This window comes from Gobio gobio (assembly GCF_949357685.1).
Source record: "Gobio gobio genome assembly, chromosome: 12".
Taxonomy (NCBI): Eukaryota; Metazoa; Chordata; class Actinopteri; order Cypriniformes; family Gobionidae; genus Gobio; species Gobio gobio.
In genome coordinates this window covers 4,095,731-4,113,230 of record NC_137105.1, presented here as the reverse complement: position 1 = coordinate 4,113,230, position 17,500 = coordinate 4,095,731, and the positions used below count along the sequence as shown (strand labels likewise).

Here is a 17,500-nt window from a genome sequence, read left to right as displayed (position 1 = left end):
ACCGCATCCTGCTGCGCACTGAAAAACACAAAATGCCCTTTATTGGGGTCATGCCTCTTAGTCAATACTTTCTGTCCAATCAAAACATGTTATTTTAGTTCAAATCTGTCATTTGGTTGAAGCTTGTCAAATTAGATCGATGTCAACATGGACACTTTCATCCTCAAAAACCATGAACAAAACTACACAAGATATGTTTTTATGCAATTAAGTATTACTACTAGCTTGATAAATATAATAAATGATGCATTTCAGTGTTTTCTTTTAAGAACGTGAAGCTGGAATATAAAGGCATTCATAATGTACATTCATTGCAATGCATTATTTATTTTCATTAATATTTGCATGCTTGTTACTGGAATCAGTTGCTTGTTTTAATTCATTATACCCTCTAAAGGAGTAACAATGAATAGATTGTATTATAAACATGGTTAAAATTATTCATAAGATCATGCAATGCATCATACGGTGATTTACCAGGGTTTGTACAGATACTGTAAAATTAAATTCCAGGACTTTTTTGGTTTTCAAGGACTACAATCGGAGAGCTCACTTATCAAACAATATCTTTATTATCTTTCAAAATCTAAAAAAAGGTAAATGGATAAATAAAAATAAACTAATAAAAGGTTCAAATAAAGTGCAGCACAATGATTGAAATACTATGACAAAGATATCGCTTTTCTTATTCAAACTGAGGAATGAAAGCTGTATCATGAAAAACACACACACCTATGAAAAACTGAACCTATGAACCACATTTGGATTTTTTAAAAATCACAGCTTTATCAGAATGATATGAAACTTGGTGACTTTTCTAGCATTAGGTATGTAAACACACACAAAAAATGATTGATGATTCAGGCATGATTCGAGCATGCTTAGTGGTCGTAAAAACAAAATACTCCCACTTGTGCTCTTCGGTCAAAAATGACCACTATAGGAAATGAATGTGAAATCTGCAAAAACACAAATTCACAGAAAAAAAATCTATATTTCTAACAAACAAAAAATATATCTAAAACTTTATAATAAATAGTCTTTGAGATTTTTAAAATATATATTCAAATCCATCAAAAGCAATCATTAAATGTGTTCAAAACAGAACTAGTGAATTCTCAAGCCTCTCCATAGAGACCTCTAGTGATTACCAGAGGTGGACAAAGTACACAACTCCATTACTCGAGTGAAAGTAAAAGTACTACTGGTCAAATATTACTCCGTTACAAGTGAAAGTTGTTAAAAACTATTTTTACTTAAGTAAAAGTACAGAAGTATTTGCTTTTAAAAGTACTTAAGTATCAAAAGTACATTTTCTTTTTTATGTCAATGCATTATTTTATTATTGTTGCATTGTTGTATAAATGCACGCTATGCCATGCTGGTTTAAGCCAGTCAGTGATGCTCCTTACGACCACCTTGAACTAATTTAAATACTTAAAAGTTACAAAGCTTTTTACAAAGCTGCTGTCACTTTAAGGCAGAATGCACAAATCCTACACACTGATACACATCAGATATTCCCCCAACTGTTTACGTTCACTTAAGACATAATCAACTTTGTTTACGTGAATACTTTCCAAAATGAAAATTTTGATTGATTTGTATTGGTCTGTTTAAGTGAGAAAAAAACACAAAAGAAAGCTCTATTCAGTACTCGTGCTCTGGCATCTCAGAGGCACAAAAACCAGACTGAACTGAGCTCTTTCATCATGCTTTTTCAGATTCACCCATATGTCTATGCTTCTCTTTCTCCCAGACATTTACATTTTGCAAAAAAAAAAAAAACTTTTAAAGAAGAAAAAAATTTCATCCACTGACTTGCAAAGCTGCTACAGAAACGACTTTCGACTTCGAGGACCTTGATAGAAATGTAGTGGAGTAAAAAGTACGATATTTGTCTTTCAAATGTAGTGAAGTTAAAGTAAAAGTTTTCCTAAAAAATGATACTTCAGTAAAGTACTGATACTCAAAAAGTGTACTTAAGTACAGTACTCAAGTAAATGTCCTTAGTTACTGTCCACCTCTGGTGATTACACACATGGTTGCAGGATTTCTTAAATCATTCCAAAAGAGGGCGCTAATCTGCCTTCAAAAAAAATATTTTGAAGGCCTAGTCTCTATTTTAACCTGAATTACTGCAATAATTAAAAAAATTATAATAATAAATTACAAACTTTTTTTAATGATTTTCAATGGCAAAAATAGAACATAATTACTGCATAAATATAAAAAAATACCATCAAATCATCTAAAAAAACAAAATTAAAAAGAAAAAATATTATTGAAGAAAAATAAATTGCATTGGTTTTTTTGCAGGTGGAGGAAGTTAAATTTTTAGGAAGACGCCCAATGCAACCCCTAATCGAAGAGCAGCAGAGGGTTAATGAGCTTGTACAAACCCTGTATTACAGATGCATTCAAATACTCTTATAGTGCATAATATATAAAGGCATCAAGGAAAGTGATTTTTGTTTACTGTCGCACAATACAATTCAATGTTAAATATGAAAGCAGGTGAAAACGGCTGAACATTGTGTGATAGTCACCTTGCAATATTTCCCTGTAGAGTGTCAGACCATTTGAAGTTCTGGATGAACCGGAGCTTGCTCTCTTGTGTGGTTCCATCCAGCGGCAAAATGAATCCTATGAGCATTCAAAAAAAGAAACAAGAAAGCAGAGAAACTTTCAACAAAACAACAACAACAACAACAACACGCCTCCAGTGTTCATTTTGACAGCATATTTTGATTTAGTTTTAGTCATAGTCTTTTAACTAAAATGCCATTTAGTTTTAGTCATATTTTAGTCACATGAATTGTTTTTAGTTTTAGTCGACTAAATATCATAAGATTTTAGTCGACTTAATCTACAGTAGATCTAGTCTCCTAAAATCGAATGAGTTTAGTTAAATTGTAATACATTAAGCATTTAAGTATTACATAACCGACTGTCACTTGAACTGACATTTTGTTTTTGACATTAAAAATAACACGAAAGAGCTCAATTCACTTTTTTGTTTGTTTTTAAAAACATCTATATCGTTTTTATAACTTTGTATTTCTGTTTTAGTTAGTGTATCATGTTAAGCTAAAGCTTCAAATAAGTTTGTTTATTTATTTTTTTAATTTCAGTTAACATGTATTTAATATCAAATAACAAAGATTTTTTTTATGGTTTTAGTGAACTATTATAACCCAGATACTTTATTTAATATGTGTCAAATACTGGTCTTTCCTCCTGACTATGAATTAAATGGGAATGAAAGTAAATACAGTTTATTGTGTAAGCAAAAACGAATATTAATTATAAACAAGCTGGAAATACACCGGGACTCTTATTTTGAAATGTATGTGTCTCTATTGCAGTTGCAGGAGCTCATTCAAGTTCAGGAGATAAAATATGCATTGTTACAACCGTCTAAAACACATTACTATATATACATCATAAAGTAAACATTGTCATTATTCATCAGCATTAGTTCATAAACAATTGCCTGGCATAAATGTGTGTTATTGATTGATTATGAGCCGCTCTGGATTGGGGATGAGCCGTGTTTTCCAGCGGTTAGATCAGCATCTGTTACACAGGACATCAGTTCTGACTGGATCTCTTCTCTAATCGACCCTCACTAACATTTTCATCTCGTTTTTATTCGTTGACGAAAATGACAGTTGATTTTCGTCATAGTTTTTTGTCATCCAACACTAGTTTTTATTTAGTTATCGTCTCGTTTTCGTCAGTGAAAAAAGGTCGTTGACGCCTCTGAGCAAAATAAATGAATAAAAGCAGAATGAGCAACAATGAAATATCTGACCGGAGCCACAAGAGAGGAAATATAATATTTCACAAACCCTGTAATAGAGCGAAATATTCATCACTGGACTTCTTCATGATCTCTGGGGTGCATGTGGCATCAGTGAACATGTCCAGCAGTCTGGCCCGCGTCGTTCTCAGGTCACTGAGGCAGAGATTCAACATTCAGAACAAAACACTGGCCCACAAAATCAACATAACGCCAGAATGAGATCCTCACTTGCAGATCTTATTGGCCGCGGGACTGGATGCCACCCCGTACAGGTTGAAGGACACGGGCGCTGTGGATTTCAGAGGGTTTCGGTGGAACCAGTGAGTCATGATGACCTGAAGCAGAAGAGAAGATGCTTTATCACATAATAATGCACTTCAGTGTTCGATAGCTTCTGCGAGAGCCAATGAGGTTCATTCTCGTGTTACGCATCACGTTTGAGCTTCAGCGAGAACCAATGAGGTTCATTCTCGTGTTACGCATCACGTTTGAGCTTCAGCGAGAACCAATGAGGTTCATTCTTGTGTTACGCATCACGTTTGAGCTTCTGCGAGAACCAATGAGGTTCATTCTTGTGTTACGCATCACGTTTGAGCTTCAGCCAGAACCAATGAGGTTCATTCTCGTGTTACACATCACGTTTGAGCTTCAGCGAGAGCCAATGAGGTTCATTCTCGTGTTACGCATCACGTTTGAGCTTCAGCGAGAACCAATGAGGTTCATTCTTGTGTTCCGCATCACGTTTGAGCTTCTCAAAAACCAATGAGGTTCTTTCTCGTGTTACGCATCACGTTTGAGCTTCAGCGAGAGCAAATGAGGTTCATTCTCGTGTTACGCATCACGTTTGAGCTTCAGCGAGAGCCAATGAGGTTCATTCTCGTGTTACGCATCACGTTTGAGCTTCTCAAGAACCAATGAGGTTCTTTCTCGTGTTACGCATCACGTTTGAGCTTCAGCGAGAGCCAATGAGGTTCATTCTCGTGTTACGCATCACGTTTGAGCTTCTCAAGAACCAATGAGGTTCTTTCTCATGTTACGCATCACGTTTGAGCTTCTCAAGAACCAATGAGGTTCATTCTTGTGTTACGCATCACGTTTGAGCTTCAGCGAGAGCCAATGAGGTTCATTCTTGTGTTACGCATCACGTTTGAGCTTCAGCGAGAGCCAATGAGGTTCATTCTTGTGTTACGCATCACGTTTGAGCTTCAGCGAGAGCCAATGAGGTTCATTCTCGTGTTACGCATCACGTTTGAGCTTCTCAAGAACCAATGAGGTTCTTTCTCGTGTTACGCATCACGTTTGAGCTTCAGCGAGAACCAATGAGGTTCATTCTCGTGTTACGCATCACGTTTGAGCTTCTCAAGAACCAATGAGGTTCTTTCTCGTGTTACGCATCACGTTTGAGCTTCAGCGAGAACCAATGAGGTTCATTCTCGTGTTACGCATCACGTTTGAGCTTCAGCGAGAACCAATGAGGTTCATTCTTGTGTTACGCATCACGTTTAAGCTTCAGCGAGAACCAATGAGGTTTATTATCGTGTTACGCATCACGTTTGAGCTTCAGCGAGAACCAATGAGGTTCATTGTTGTGTTACGCATCACGTTTGAGCTTCAGCGAGAGCCAATGAGGTTCATTCTCGTGTTACGCATCACGTTTGAGCTTCAGCGAGAACCAATGAGGTTCATTCTCGTGTTACGCATCACGTTTGAGCTTCAGCGAGAACCAATGAGGTTCATTGTTGTGTTACGCATCACGTTTGAGCTTCTGCGAGAACCAATGAGGTTCATTCTCGTGTTACGCATCACGTTTGAGCTTCTGCGAGAACCAATGAGGTTCATTCTCATGTTACGCATCACATTTGAGCTTCTCAAGAACCAATGAGGTTCATTCTTGTGTTACGCATCACGTTTGAGCTTCTGCGAGAACCAATGAGGTTCATTCTCGTGTTACGCAGCACGTTTAAGCTTCAGCGAGAACCAATGAGGTTCATTCTCGTGTTACGCATCACGTTTGAGCTTCAGCGAGAGCCAGTGAGGTTCATTCTCATGTTACGCATCACATTTGAGCTTCTCAAGAACCAATGAGGTTCATTGTTGTGTTACGCATCACGTTTGAGCTTCAGCGAGAGCCAATGAGGTTCATTCTCGTGTTACGCAGCACGTTTAAGCTTCAGCGAGAACCAATGAGGTTCATTCTTGTGTTCCGCATCACGTTTGAGCTTCTGCGAGAACCAATGAGGTTCATTCTCGTGTTACGCAGCACGTTTAAGCTTCAGCGAGAACCAATGAGGTTCATTCTCGTGTTACGCATCACGTTTAAGCTTCAGCGAGAACCAATGAGGTTCATTCTCGTGTTACGCATCACGTTTGAGCTTCAGCGAGAACCAATGAGGTTCATTGTTGTGTTACGCATCACGTTTGAGCTTCAGCGAGAGCCAATGAGGTTCATTCTCGTGTTACGCATCACGTTTGAGCTTCTCAAGAACCAATGAGGTTCATTCTTGTGTTACGCATCACATTTGAGCTTCTCAAGAACCAATGAGGTTCATTCTTGTGTTACGCATCACGTTTGAGCTTCTGCGAGAACCAATGAGGTTCATTCTTGTGTTACGCATCACGTTTGAGCTTCTGCGAGAACCAGTGAGGTTCATTCTTGTGTTACGCATCACGTTTGAGCTTCTGCGAGAACCAGTGAGGTTCATTCTTGTGTTACGCATCACGTTTGAGCTTCTGCGAGAACCAATGAGGTTCATTCTCGTGTTAGGCATCACGTTTGAGCTTCAGCGAGAACCAATGAGGTTCATTCTTGTGTTACGCATCACGTTTGAGCTTCAGCGAGAACCAATGAGGTTCATTCTCGTGTTACGCATCACATTTGAGCTTCAGCGAGAACCAATGAGGTTCATTCTTGTGTTACGCATCACGTTTGAGCTTCAGCGAGAACCAATGAGGTTCATTCTCGTGTTACGCATCACGTTTGAGCTTCAGCGAGAACCAATGAGGTTCATTGTTGTGTTACGCATCACGTTTGAGCTTCAGCGAGAACCAATGAGGTTCATTGTTGTGTTACGCATCACGTTTGAGATTCAGCGAGAACCAATGAGGTTCATTGTTGTGTTACGCATCACGTTTGAGCTTCAGCGAGAACCAATGAGGTTCATTGTTGTGTTACGCATCACGTTTGAGCTTCAGCGAGAACCAATGAGGTTCATTGTTGTGTTACGCATCACGTTTGAGATTCAGCGAGAACCAATGAGGTTCATTGTTGTGTTACGCATCACGTTTGAGCTTCAGCGAGAACCAATGAGGTTCATTGTTGTGTTACGCATCACGTTTGAGATTCAGCGAGAACCAATGAGGTTCATTGTTGTGTTACGCATCACGTTTGAGCTTCAGCGAGAACCAATGAGGTTCATTGTTATGTTACGCATCACGTTTGAGCTTCCGCGAGAACCAATGAGGTTCATTCTCGTGTTAGGCATCACGTTTAAGCTTCAGCGAGAACCAATGAGGTTCATTGTTGTGTTACGCATCACGTTTGAGCTTCAGCAAGAACCAATGAGGTTCATTCTCGTGTTACGCATCACGTTTGAGCTTCAGCGAGAGCCAATGAGGTTCATTCTCGTGTTACGCATCACGTTTGAGCTTCAGCAAGAACCAATGAGGTTCATTCTCGTGTTACGCATCACGTTTGAGCTTCAGCGAGAACCAATGAGGTTCATTCTCGTGTTAGGCATAACGTTTGAGCTTCAGCGAGAGCCAATGAGGTTCATTCTCGTGTTAGGCATAACGTTTGAGCTTCAGCGAGAACCAATGAGGTTCATTCTCGTGTTAGGCATCACGTTTAAGCTTCAGCGAGAACCAATGAGGTTCATTCTCGTGTTACGCATCACGTTTGAGCTTCAGCGAGAACCAATGAGGTTCATTCTTGTGTTACGCATCACGTTTGAGCTTCAGCGAGAACCAATGAGGTTCATTCTCGTGTTACGCATCACGTTTGAGCTTCAGCGAGAACCAATGAGGTTCATTGTTGTGTTACGCATCACGTTTGAGATTCAGCGAGAACCAATGAGGTTCATTCTCGTGTTACGCATCACGTTTGAGCTTCAGTGAGAACCAATGAGGTTCATTCTCGTGTTACGCATCACGTTTGAGCTTCCGCGAGAGCCAATGAGGTTCATTCTCGTGTTACGCATCACGTTTGAGCTTCAGCGAGAGCCAATGAGGTTCATTCTCGTGTTACGCATCACGTTTAAGCTTCAGCGAGAACCAATGAGGTTCATTCTCGTGTTACGCATCACGTTTGAGCTTTAAAAATTTGATCAAAAAGATCTTCAAAAGTCTTACATGTTTGGAACGACATGAGGGTGAGTAATTAATGACAGACTTGTCATTTTAGGGTGAACTAGCCCTTTAAGGACAATTAATTTGCTGTTGTATGAAACTATTTTAATACAGTACTAAGTCACCACCAAATGTCTAACATAAAGTCCGGATCTAGACCATCTGGTTACAACTGTTAATCTTAATTTACAGAGAAACACGTCCAATTGGCAAGATTAACTCAACTAGACGTGATTTTCTATATAGCTGTGACAGATATAAAAGTCATGTCTGAGCACATTTCACATCTATTAATATGCAGTGCGTTTAATTCACAAAAGCACACTTGTGAGATCAGATCAAAAGATCATTGTTTCTGTGTGAATAGTGAACGAGTCATTTGATAAGGCAGGTCCCTTTATAACATCTCGATCTCGGCCTTGTTTATCAACAGCTCTATATGAATACAAACAGACACTAACCCAATACACCGGTTAACAACTATCTAGAGCTGATACTTTATCATCTACATAAGAAAAACACGCTGATCTGTGACATTAATGCGGTTCTTAACACGAATACAAATCTGAGAGAAACGAACCGAGTCAGAGACTCGCTATTCAACAGCAGTTCACGAGTAAACACAGGCTCAAATCTTACAACAGACTCATAACGCTGGTTTTAAATTAAAGAGATATGTATTTATACCAGAAATGTGTCGTCTGTCAGAAGTTTGTTGGTTTAATCGGCGAGACTCCAGAGATGTAAGATCAGGAAACGCCAAAACAATGAACGCTCTTCCTGTATGACGTATCTCGGGTGGTGACGTCAATGACACGCCCATTGAATTTAAACCCCCGCTTACGTCATTTATTTTGACGCGTGGTTTGGTTGAATAATATATATATATATATATAATGGAAACATTAGCATTTTTTATATATATTCATATATATATAAAATATATAAAAATATATAAAATATAAGAATATATATAAAATATAAAAATTTATTCTATTCATTTTCTGTCTGTCTAATTTATTTAAAAAAAATAATAATAATTAAAAAAAACCTGTCCTGTGTGTTCTGAGCTAGATTAACTGAGACTTGCTACAGCACTTGCATACTGTTGCCCTTGACTGTTCTAGTTGCTCATTTGTAAGTCGCTTTGGATAAAAGCGTCTGCTAAATGACTAAATGTAAATGTAAATGTAAATTATATATATATATATATATTCCATTATATGTAATGGAAACATTAGTATTTTTAATCTCTTCTGCTAATCAAGGCTATATTTTTTTTTTATTAAAATACAGTGAAAACGGCAATATTGTGAAATATTATTACAATTAAAAAAAAAAAAAAAAAAAAAAAAAAAATATATATATATATATATATATATATATATATATATATATATATATATATATATATATATATATATATATATATATATATATATATATATATATATATATATATATATATATATATATATATATATTCCATTATATGTAATGGAAACATTAGTATTTTTAATCTCTTCTGCTAATCAAGGCTATATTTTTTTTTTGATTAAAATACAGTGAAAACGGCAATATTGTGAAATATTATTACAATTAAAAAAAAAAAAAAAAAAAAAATTATATATATATATATATATATATATATATATATATATATATATATATATATATATATATATATATATATATATATATATATATATATATATATATATATATATATATATATATATATATATATACACACACACACAGAATTTGAGGACTTTTATTTTGAAAATGCCACTAGCGAGCGCGTCTTCCGGTGCAGTCGCAGGTAGTTCGGTTGCACTCGCATCAGGCCTGTGGCGGTGAGCGGCGCTGCCACCGGAGCTTCCGGAGCCCAGTGCGTTTCCCCGGCGGTGCGCAACAATGCGGCGCTGGAGATAAAACTTCACCAGCGATGTCCGAACCCGAAGCTTTCGCGCGACTTTAACCCGAGAAGATGTCAGATGTCACCAAAACCGTGCAGAAATGGCACGCGAGTTTTAAAAAGGGCACGGACTTTGATTCGTGGGGGCAGCTGGTGGAAGCCATCGATGAATATCAAATGTAAGTTGCGCATTTCTGATCAAAATTTCTGGATCAGAATTTTTCTTTCATCTAAAAATATATATATTTGGCGAGTCATGCATTGCAATCACACAAAGTTGCATTTTATTTCCCGCATGATAGATGCATTTGCACTTTGCATTGTTCGCTTTAATGCACGCAACGCGTTAGATGTGCATCAGTAACTGTTGAGTGTGTTTGACAGCCTGTTTGCATTATGTCGCGCGCCACACCCTCTCGCGCGGGGGGCGGAGCTTCACTGTCGGTCCTCATCTGAATTCATGCCATTTAGGTCAACACACACACAACAGATTGTGCTCTTCACTGCTCTCGCCTTTTCTTTGGGGGTTTAATGTAGATTATGTGGACTTGTCTATGGAACACAAACCACAAAGAAACATATAAAGCAGCAATTATGGGGTTCAAACTCTTTGTGTAAAAAGTAGGGCTGTCAAAAGATTAATCGCGATTAATCGCATCCAAAATAAAAGTTTGTGTTTACATAATATATGTGTGTGTGTACTCTGTTAATTATTATTTATATATAAATTCACAAGCATGTATATATTTAAGAAAAAAATATTATTTTTATATATAAAAAATTTATTTATATATATTATAGATTATATAAATGTATATACATGCAAATATTTCTTAAATATATACATGAATGTGTGTGTATTTATATATAAATAATAATTAACAGAGTACACACACATATATTATGTAAACACAAACTTTTATTTTGGATGCGATTAATCGCGATTAATCTTTTGACAGCCCTAGTAAAAAGATATCATGTTTTATCAGTCATGTAACCACTTTGATCATAGATGGAATTACAGGTAATTTACTAAGGAAAAAATATGTTTTTAAAGGTTTTTTTGACAGTTATAGCACCACCTCCTCCACCACTTTTCCTCAGAGTGTGCCCATGTCTGGCTATCACCAGACCCAGCATAAATTAAATTATGTACGCAATTGGATAGTCCTTCAACCAATCAGACCACAAGAGGTGTGATCAACGGGCAACGACCCATCGCTTCTCTATCCGTCATCGTGTTAAACCGGCCAATAGCGCGCCAGGTGGATAAGCCTGATTGCCTCTGATTGGTTCCCGCAAAAGTGTAACTGAAGCAGTAGAAATGAATGTACAGGTTTCCAGACTGAGTTGCCGGGCGAAATCAGGCTGGGTTTACCCAGTCTAAGTGTGCCCACACGTGTCCAATTTGTTGTGAATATCTCATTTTGTTTTGATTATTATAGACACTTTTTGTGAAGGAAAAAGTACATACTTTTAAGTGTGTAGTAGAAGAGAATGCAAGCTTTGGGACATACTACTTCGTCATCTTTAACGGACTCTGTTGCTTATTTACGTGCGTCCCGTCACCGTTTAAACTGCCCTGTCAATCATCGTCACAGTTCAAATCCTCCACATTCAATTTAATTTCCTACCGTATCGGAGAGAAATGTAGTAGCACGTTGGTCTGTCATTCGTGGGTCTTTAATGCAGAGACTCCTCTCATGTGTTTGCAAAGTTAATGGCCAAACGTATCATTACAAAAGTTCTCAAAGCTGCTGCAGGTGAAATATAATGTGGCTAACATTGAATAAATATATTTTCCTCAGGTTAAATACTGATAATTGCTCACTCAAGCCCCTTTATCTAATCCTCTCTACTTAGCCGTCAGAATCGCGTAACCGCCATGTTTGTAGTTTTTTAACACTTTTTATCCGCGTTTGTAGTCCTAATCGAATCCTCGCCCATCTCGCAATGGGTTGTGGGAAATATCAGCCGTTAGAGTGCGCATCGATCTGCACTTCGAATTCTGACCGGAAATAGTAAACCATCCGGGAATCTTTTTTCAACATACTACGATTTGGGACATACTAATTCTTTTTTCGAATACTATTTAGTAGAGCCCGACCGATATATCGGCGGGCCGATATTATCGGCCGATATTAGGCTTTTTCCAAACTATCGGTATCGGCATTTATGATGGCCGATAAATGAATATTTTTAAAAAAAATAAAAAAAAACGGACGAAACACCGCTCAAACACATTGAGTGTTGGCGTTTCATAGTTTGTCCACCAGAGGGCACCCTACAACGTGCCGGCTGGCAACACCACCAGCTGATCCAGCAGAGTCATGCTGAGCTTCAGCGCTGTGAGCGTTGCATTCACAACACAGATCATCCTTGAAGTGCATGTAAGTTGGCAACGAGCCATACATTGCTTGAATTGAATAACAGTTAAAAGAACATCCCCATCAGTTCTCTTAACTCAAATAACATGACAATTTGTAACTGCCAAGTCCAGTTTTGCTGTTACATGTAAGCCAAGAGAGCTGGTAATTACGCTAGGTTACAGTTGACTGACTAAGTTGAACTCGGACAATGTGACTGAATAAGATGTATTTCTTTAATAGTCTGACAGTTTGACAGCATGAGACGTATCATCTCTCCCCTGCCCGTTATTTTGAAAAAGTATACATATTTCTAAATTATAACTTATCATAGACGCTAACCACAAAGCTAGCTAATGCCATGGCTATCAGTGGGAGACCGCTAACATTAATGCGCCTTGAAAAACACAACAAACTTATTCTGCCTAAATAAAGTAATGATTACTGTATTTATAACTAGTATATTTGTAGTTCCAGTCCCTGCATTGTAAATCATAAGTTAGGCTCGTGAAGAGTGAACGAAAGTGCGTGACTTCGTTCAGACGCAGCATTAACGAGTCAAATAATGGATTTACTGCATCATCATAAGTAGTAGATTTTAGAAGGCAGGCAGCAAATGATTATTGAAAATGGTTTGTTGTAGCTTGATGGATAGAATTAAAAGAGTGCATGTAAAGGGATAAGCAAGTTGACATTGTAATTATAAGGTGGCTCATATTTATACTGTATATAGTTTATATTTTGCTGTTGTTGTTATTTATCAGAACTTCTAGAACTTAACTGAATATTTTTTTCCAGTCTTGCTCAAAGTTATATTTATAAAGCTTACCACATCTATTAATACTGGTAACTTAGATTTTTAGTTTTTGTTATTGTGTTTTCGTCCAAACGACTTTAAGTTTCATATCTTAAGTTTGTATTTTTATACATTTTATTTATCAGAACTTTAATATATTTTTATGTTCCTCTGTTCTGTTGTGACAATAAAACAAGTTTATTTTTAAACTGCATTATCATGTTATTTTAGAGAGGCTGAGGGATCATGAATAACTACTTATAACTAATGTATAAGGGAAATCTGTTTAAATGTTTTTTACGCGTTTCTGTTATTTTATTTATTTATTTTTAATATATATCGGCTGATATATCGGAATATCGGATTTTTAAGTGACCAAATATTTGTATCGGTATCGGCCTTAAAAATCCTTTATCGGTCGGGCTCTACTATTTAGTACGGATAGTATGCGAATTGGGACGCAGCATCTGACAGCAGAGGGCGCTGATGGAACAACAGAAATGCAGCCGTTTCCCCGGTAACCCTCGTAAACAAAACAAAATGATGCTCATCACATAACCTAATACTTAATACTTAAAGACTTAAGGCTATTATTAATTTTCAAACTGAACCATTTTATATTTTAATATGGACTACATGCCCTAGATATTGTTTGAATATGTTCTGAAGTCACACACTTTACAATAAGGCTCTATTATTTAACATTAGTTCATTCATTAACAAACTGACAATGAAAAATACTTCTAAAGCATTTATTCATCTTAGTTAAATGTAAATTTCAGCAAATTAATACGTTAGTCTTTCGATCGGCAGGGGAACTTTCAACAATTTTTCCATAAATTGAACAGGGAAGACAGTCGGCCGAAAGTTTACTTGATAAAGTTTTAAATATGGATATTTTTCTTACACAAACGCATCGATTCGCTTCAGAACGCGTGGAGCAGTTATATGACGGACAGATGCACTTTTTATGGACTTACAAAACAGAGCAACTATGAATCCAATTCTAATGCTTGGATTAGCCTGGACTTTTGTAATATAACTCTGATTTTAATAGTCTGAAAGAAGAATGTCATACACACCTAGGATGACTTGAGGGTGAGTAAATTATGGGCTAATTTTTGGGTGAACTATCCTTTTAAACTGCAGTTCATGGACTGGCCACTAGAGACAGACTCCAGAAGGAGCAGAATTTCATTGAGCTCATGTTAAAATGCCCAACTTTACAGCAGAAGAACACATGTTTACAGTCTGGGACACATTGTGCTTTTGGTCTATACGGCTAATTTTGCCCTTCATGATGACTGTGAGGGGGTGAACTTATTTATAACTCATTCCTTTACATTATATAACGCCTTAAAGTTCTGCATAATTAAGGGCATGGCCACTTTGAGTGACAGGTGGATGGCCATTTATCTGCTGTCTGTTAGTCATCACTTCAGCTCCGCCCACGTCCCGCCTCTTTGCCCATTTTCTGTTATCCGGGAGTGACGCGCTGACAAGATGGCGACGGCCAGCTCGACCCGACTTTACGCTCAAACTGCTCTTCAGAATCCTATGGGTGACGTCACGGACACTACGTCCATATTGTTTTACAGCCTATGGTTGAAACACACCCCATAATCACAGCCCAAAGGAGCAGATCAGACTCATATTTTGACTAGAACTGAGTATGACGACGTCAGGCTAGATGTAGATTATGTGCTTTTGTTCATGGAACAAAATTCTTATATTTTCATCCAGAAGAACATGGATTTGTCCATAAGCAAAGTTATCACCCAAATGTTTTAATACTTCAATGTGAAGTCCTGTGTCATCATGAGCTATGAAACACGTTCAAGGATATGGCGGGAACTATACTCTCATTCCGGCGTAATAATCAACAAACCATGAGTGCAGCGGCGCAATGATATTACACAGCGCCTGAAAATAGTCAAACTTCCGTCAACATAACCAACGTGACCAACACAGAGAGCGCTGGGGACTATTTCCAGGCGCTGTGAAATATCACTGCGCCGCTTCACTCATGGTTTGTTGATTATTACGCAGGAATGAGAGAATAGTTCCTGCCGTATCGGCCTAGAAAATCACATCTTTTCATTTTCCGTCGGTCTTAGTACACGATGTAGCTACAGAAGAGTCGAGTTTTAAATAGGAAAAATATCGAAACTCTTTGGTAAATTTGAGCGAGATGCTAACGGTCTAATCAGATTCAATGATCTATGCTAAGCTATGCTAAAAGTGCTACCGCCAGACCCGGAGATCGGCTGAATGGATTCAAAAACTGTTTAACTCTAGAGGAGACGGAAAATGAGCAAAAAAAGTGGCGTGTTACTTTAAAATGAGAATAACGTTCTGTCATTTACTAACCTGTTACTGTGATTTATTTCATCAGACTCGCGAGGCAACTTCAGAAGGAAGTCCAGTCATCAAACTTGCATGATTTTACGGAGGAACAGAAGGTATGTTTTCCCAGGGTTCACTTCTTTAAAGTCGGCTTGAAACAGAAGTTACTCTAGTATTTTATTCACTATTGTGCCGTATATCTGAGTGAAACGCTTCTCAAACAAGAACAAAAGTAGGGCGGGGCTTGATTTTGTCTGTGGGGAATTGATTGGATGGTCGTGGTTTGCTATTGGTGGATCTCATGTGAGTGACAGGTTGCCCCACCCTCATTTTAAGAGAAGAGATTAAGTTATTCTGATTCAAGATTATGAGAGTGCATGAATTTAACACAAATAATGTGTATTGTGCATTTATATTAAAAACTCCATAAATGTCCATCTAATTTTAGTTCTGCTGTCTGTTGTTATCTCACAATATTCATCTTTTTATTTCCCAGAAAACCCTGGGAAAGTTTGCAACATGCCTTGAAATGCGAAGTGCAGCCTTACAGGTTAGTATTGTTCGGGATGACTCTGCTGGACGATATGAAAGTTATGAATCGTTATGGCGGCTTATGCACAGCCAAACTGAAGATATGTTTTAATCGCCGCACCCGCAGTCTATTTATCTCACATTGTGAATATAATAATTGATGATGCTAAACTAATTTTCTGTCATCTTGAGTTTTTAAACTAATCTGCTGTTTGTCTTTGTCAGTGCACACAATCACAAGAGGAGTTCAAGTTAGAAGACCTGAAAAAACTGGAACCCAGTATGTACATAAATATGTGGACATGAATCCATTAAACCCGTCTGGAAGTTTGAAATAACTTTGACAAGTTTAAAGTTTGAATTTAATTGTTGGAATTGAAGTTTGGGACAGCGGGGGAACAAACATGTTTCTAGCATGAATTAGCATGTTTCTAGCATGATTTAACAAGAATTAACAATGTTAACATGAATTAATATTTTGCTAACATGTTTTAGCATGATGTTATCATGTTTTAACAGATTTTTAGCATGTTGCTGGCATGTTTTACCATTAATGAACATGTCACTAGCATTTAACATGTTTACCATTCCATAAGCATGATGCTAGCATGTTTTAACACTTTGTTAGTGTGAATTGGCACGTCACTAGCATTTACTGTGTTGTTAGCATATTATTAGCATGGTTTAACATGGTGTTAAAATATTGAATATGTTGTTAGCATGATTTAACATATTGTTAGCAAAAATTAACATTTTGCTTAAATGTTTTAGCATGAATTAGCATGATGTTATGTTTTAAAAGATTGTTAGCATTGATTTAACATGTTGTTAGTATGTTTTAACATGAATTAACACGTCGTTAGCATGATGTTAGCACGTTTGAACACGTTAGTGTGAATTAACATGTTGCTAGCATTATTTAACATGAATTAGCATGTCACTAGCATTTACTGTGTTGTTAGCATTAATTAGCATGGTTTAACATGGTGTTTGAATTATTTAATATGTTGTTAGCATTATTTAACATTTTGTTAGCAAGATTTAACATTTTGCTAACATGTTTAAGCATTAATTGGCATGATGTTATATTTTAAAAGATTGTTAACATGAATTAGCATGTTGTTAGCATGTCACTAGCATTTAACATGTTTACCATGTCGTTAGCATTATAATGGCATGTTTTAACACCTTAGTGTGAATTGGCATGTTTGCTAGCATTATTTAACATGAATTAGCATTTACTGTGTTGTTTGCATTATTTAACATATTGTTAACAAGATTTAAAATTGTTAGCAACATGCTACTAACATGAATTAGCATGTCACTGGCTTTATTAAACATGTTGCTAGCATGTTTTAACATGTTGTAAACATGAATTAGCATGTTTCTAG

The 17,500-nt window shown here is 37.0% G+C and overlaps 2 protein-coding genes across 2 annotated transcripts in view; one reads left to right on the top strand and one right to left on the bottom strand.

The window, feature by feature from the left end:
- brox (BRO1 domain and CAAX motif containing) overlaps nucleotides 1-8,942 on the bottom strand; it is a 31,588-nt gene extending 22,646 nt beyond the window's left edge. The window contains exons 1-5 of the mRNA XM_079831951.1: nucleotides 8,840-8,942; nucleotides 4,037-4,143; nucleotides 3,855-3,961; nucleotides 2,550-2,646; nucleotides 1-18 (exon numbers count right to left, since the gene is read on the bottom strand). The exon at nucleotides 1-18 is cut by the window's left edge and continues 78 nt beyond it. Coding sequence (XP_079688077.1) covers nucleotides 1-18; nucleotides 2,550-2,646; nucleotides 3,855-3,961; nucleotides 4,037-4,137 — 323 coding nt within the window. The 5' untranslated portion in view covers nucleotides 4,138-4,143; nucleotides 8,840-8,942. The remainder of the gene's footprint in view (nucleotides 19-2,549; nucleotides 2,647-3,854; nucleotides 3,962-4,036; nucleotides 4,144-8,839) is intronic.
- A 1,010-nt stretch (nucleotides 8,943-9,952) lies between these two features.
- aida (axin interactor, dorsalization associated) overlaps nucleotides 9,953-17,500 on the top strand; it is an 18,286-nt gene continuing 10,738 nt past the window's right edge. The window contains exons 1-4 of the mRNA XM_079831958.1: nucleotides 9,953-10,249; nucleotides 15,628-15,694; nucleotides 16,075-16,128; nucleotides 16,335-16,389. Coding sequence (XP_079688084.1) covers nucleotides 10,143-10,249; nucleotides 15,628-15,694; nucleotides 16,075-16,128; nucleotides 16,335-16,389 — 283 coding nt within the window. The 5' untranslated portion in view covers nucleotides 9,953-10,142. The remainder of the gene's footprint in view (nucleotides 10,250-15,627; nucleotides 15,695-16,074; nucleotides 16,129-16,334; nucleotides 16,390-17,500) is intronic.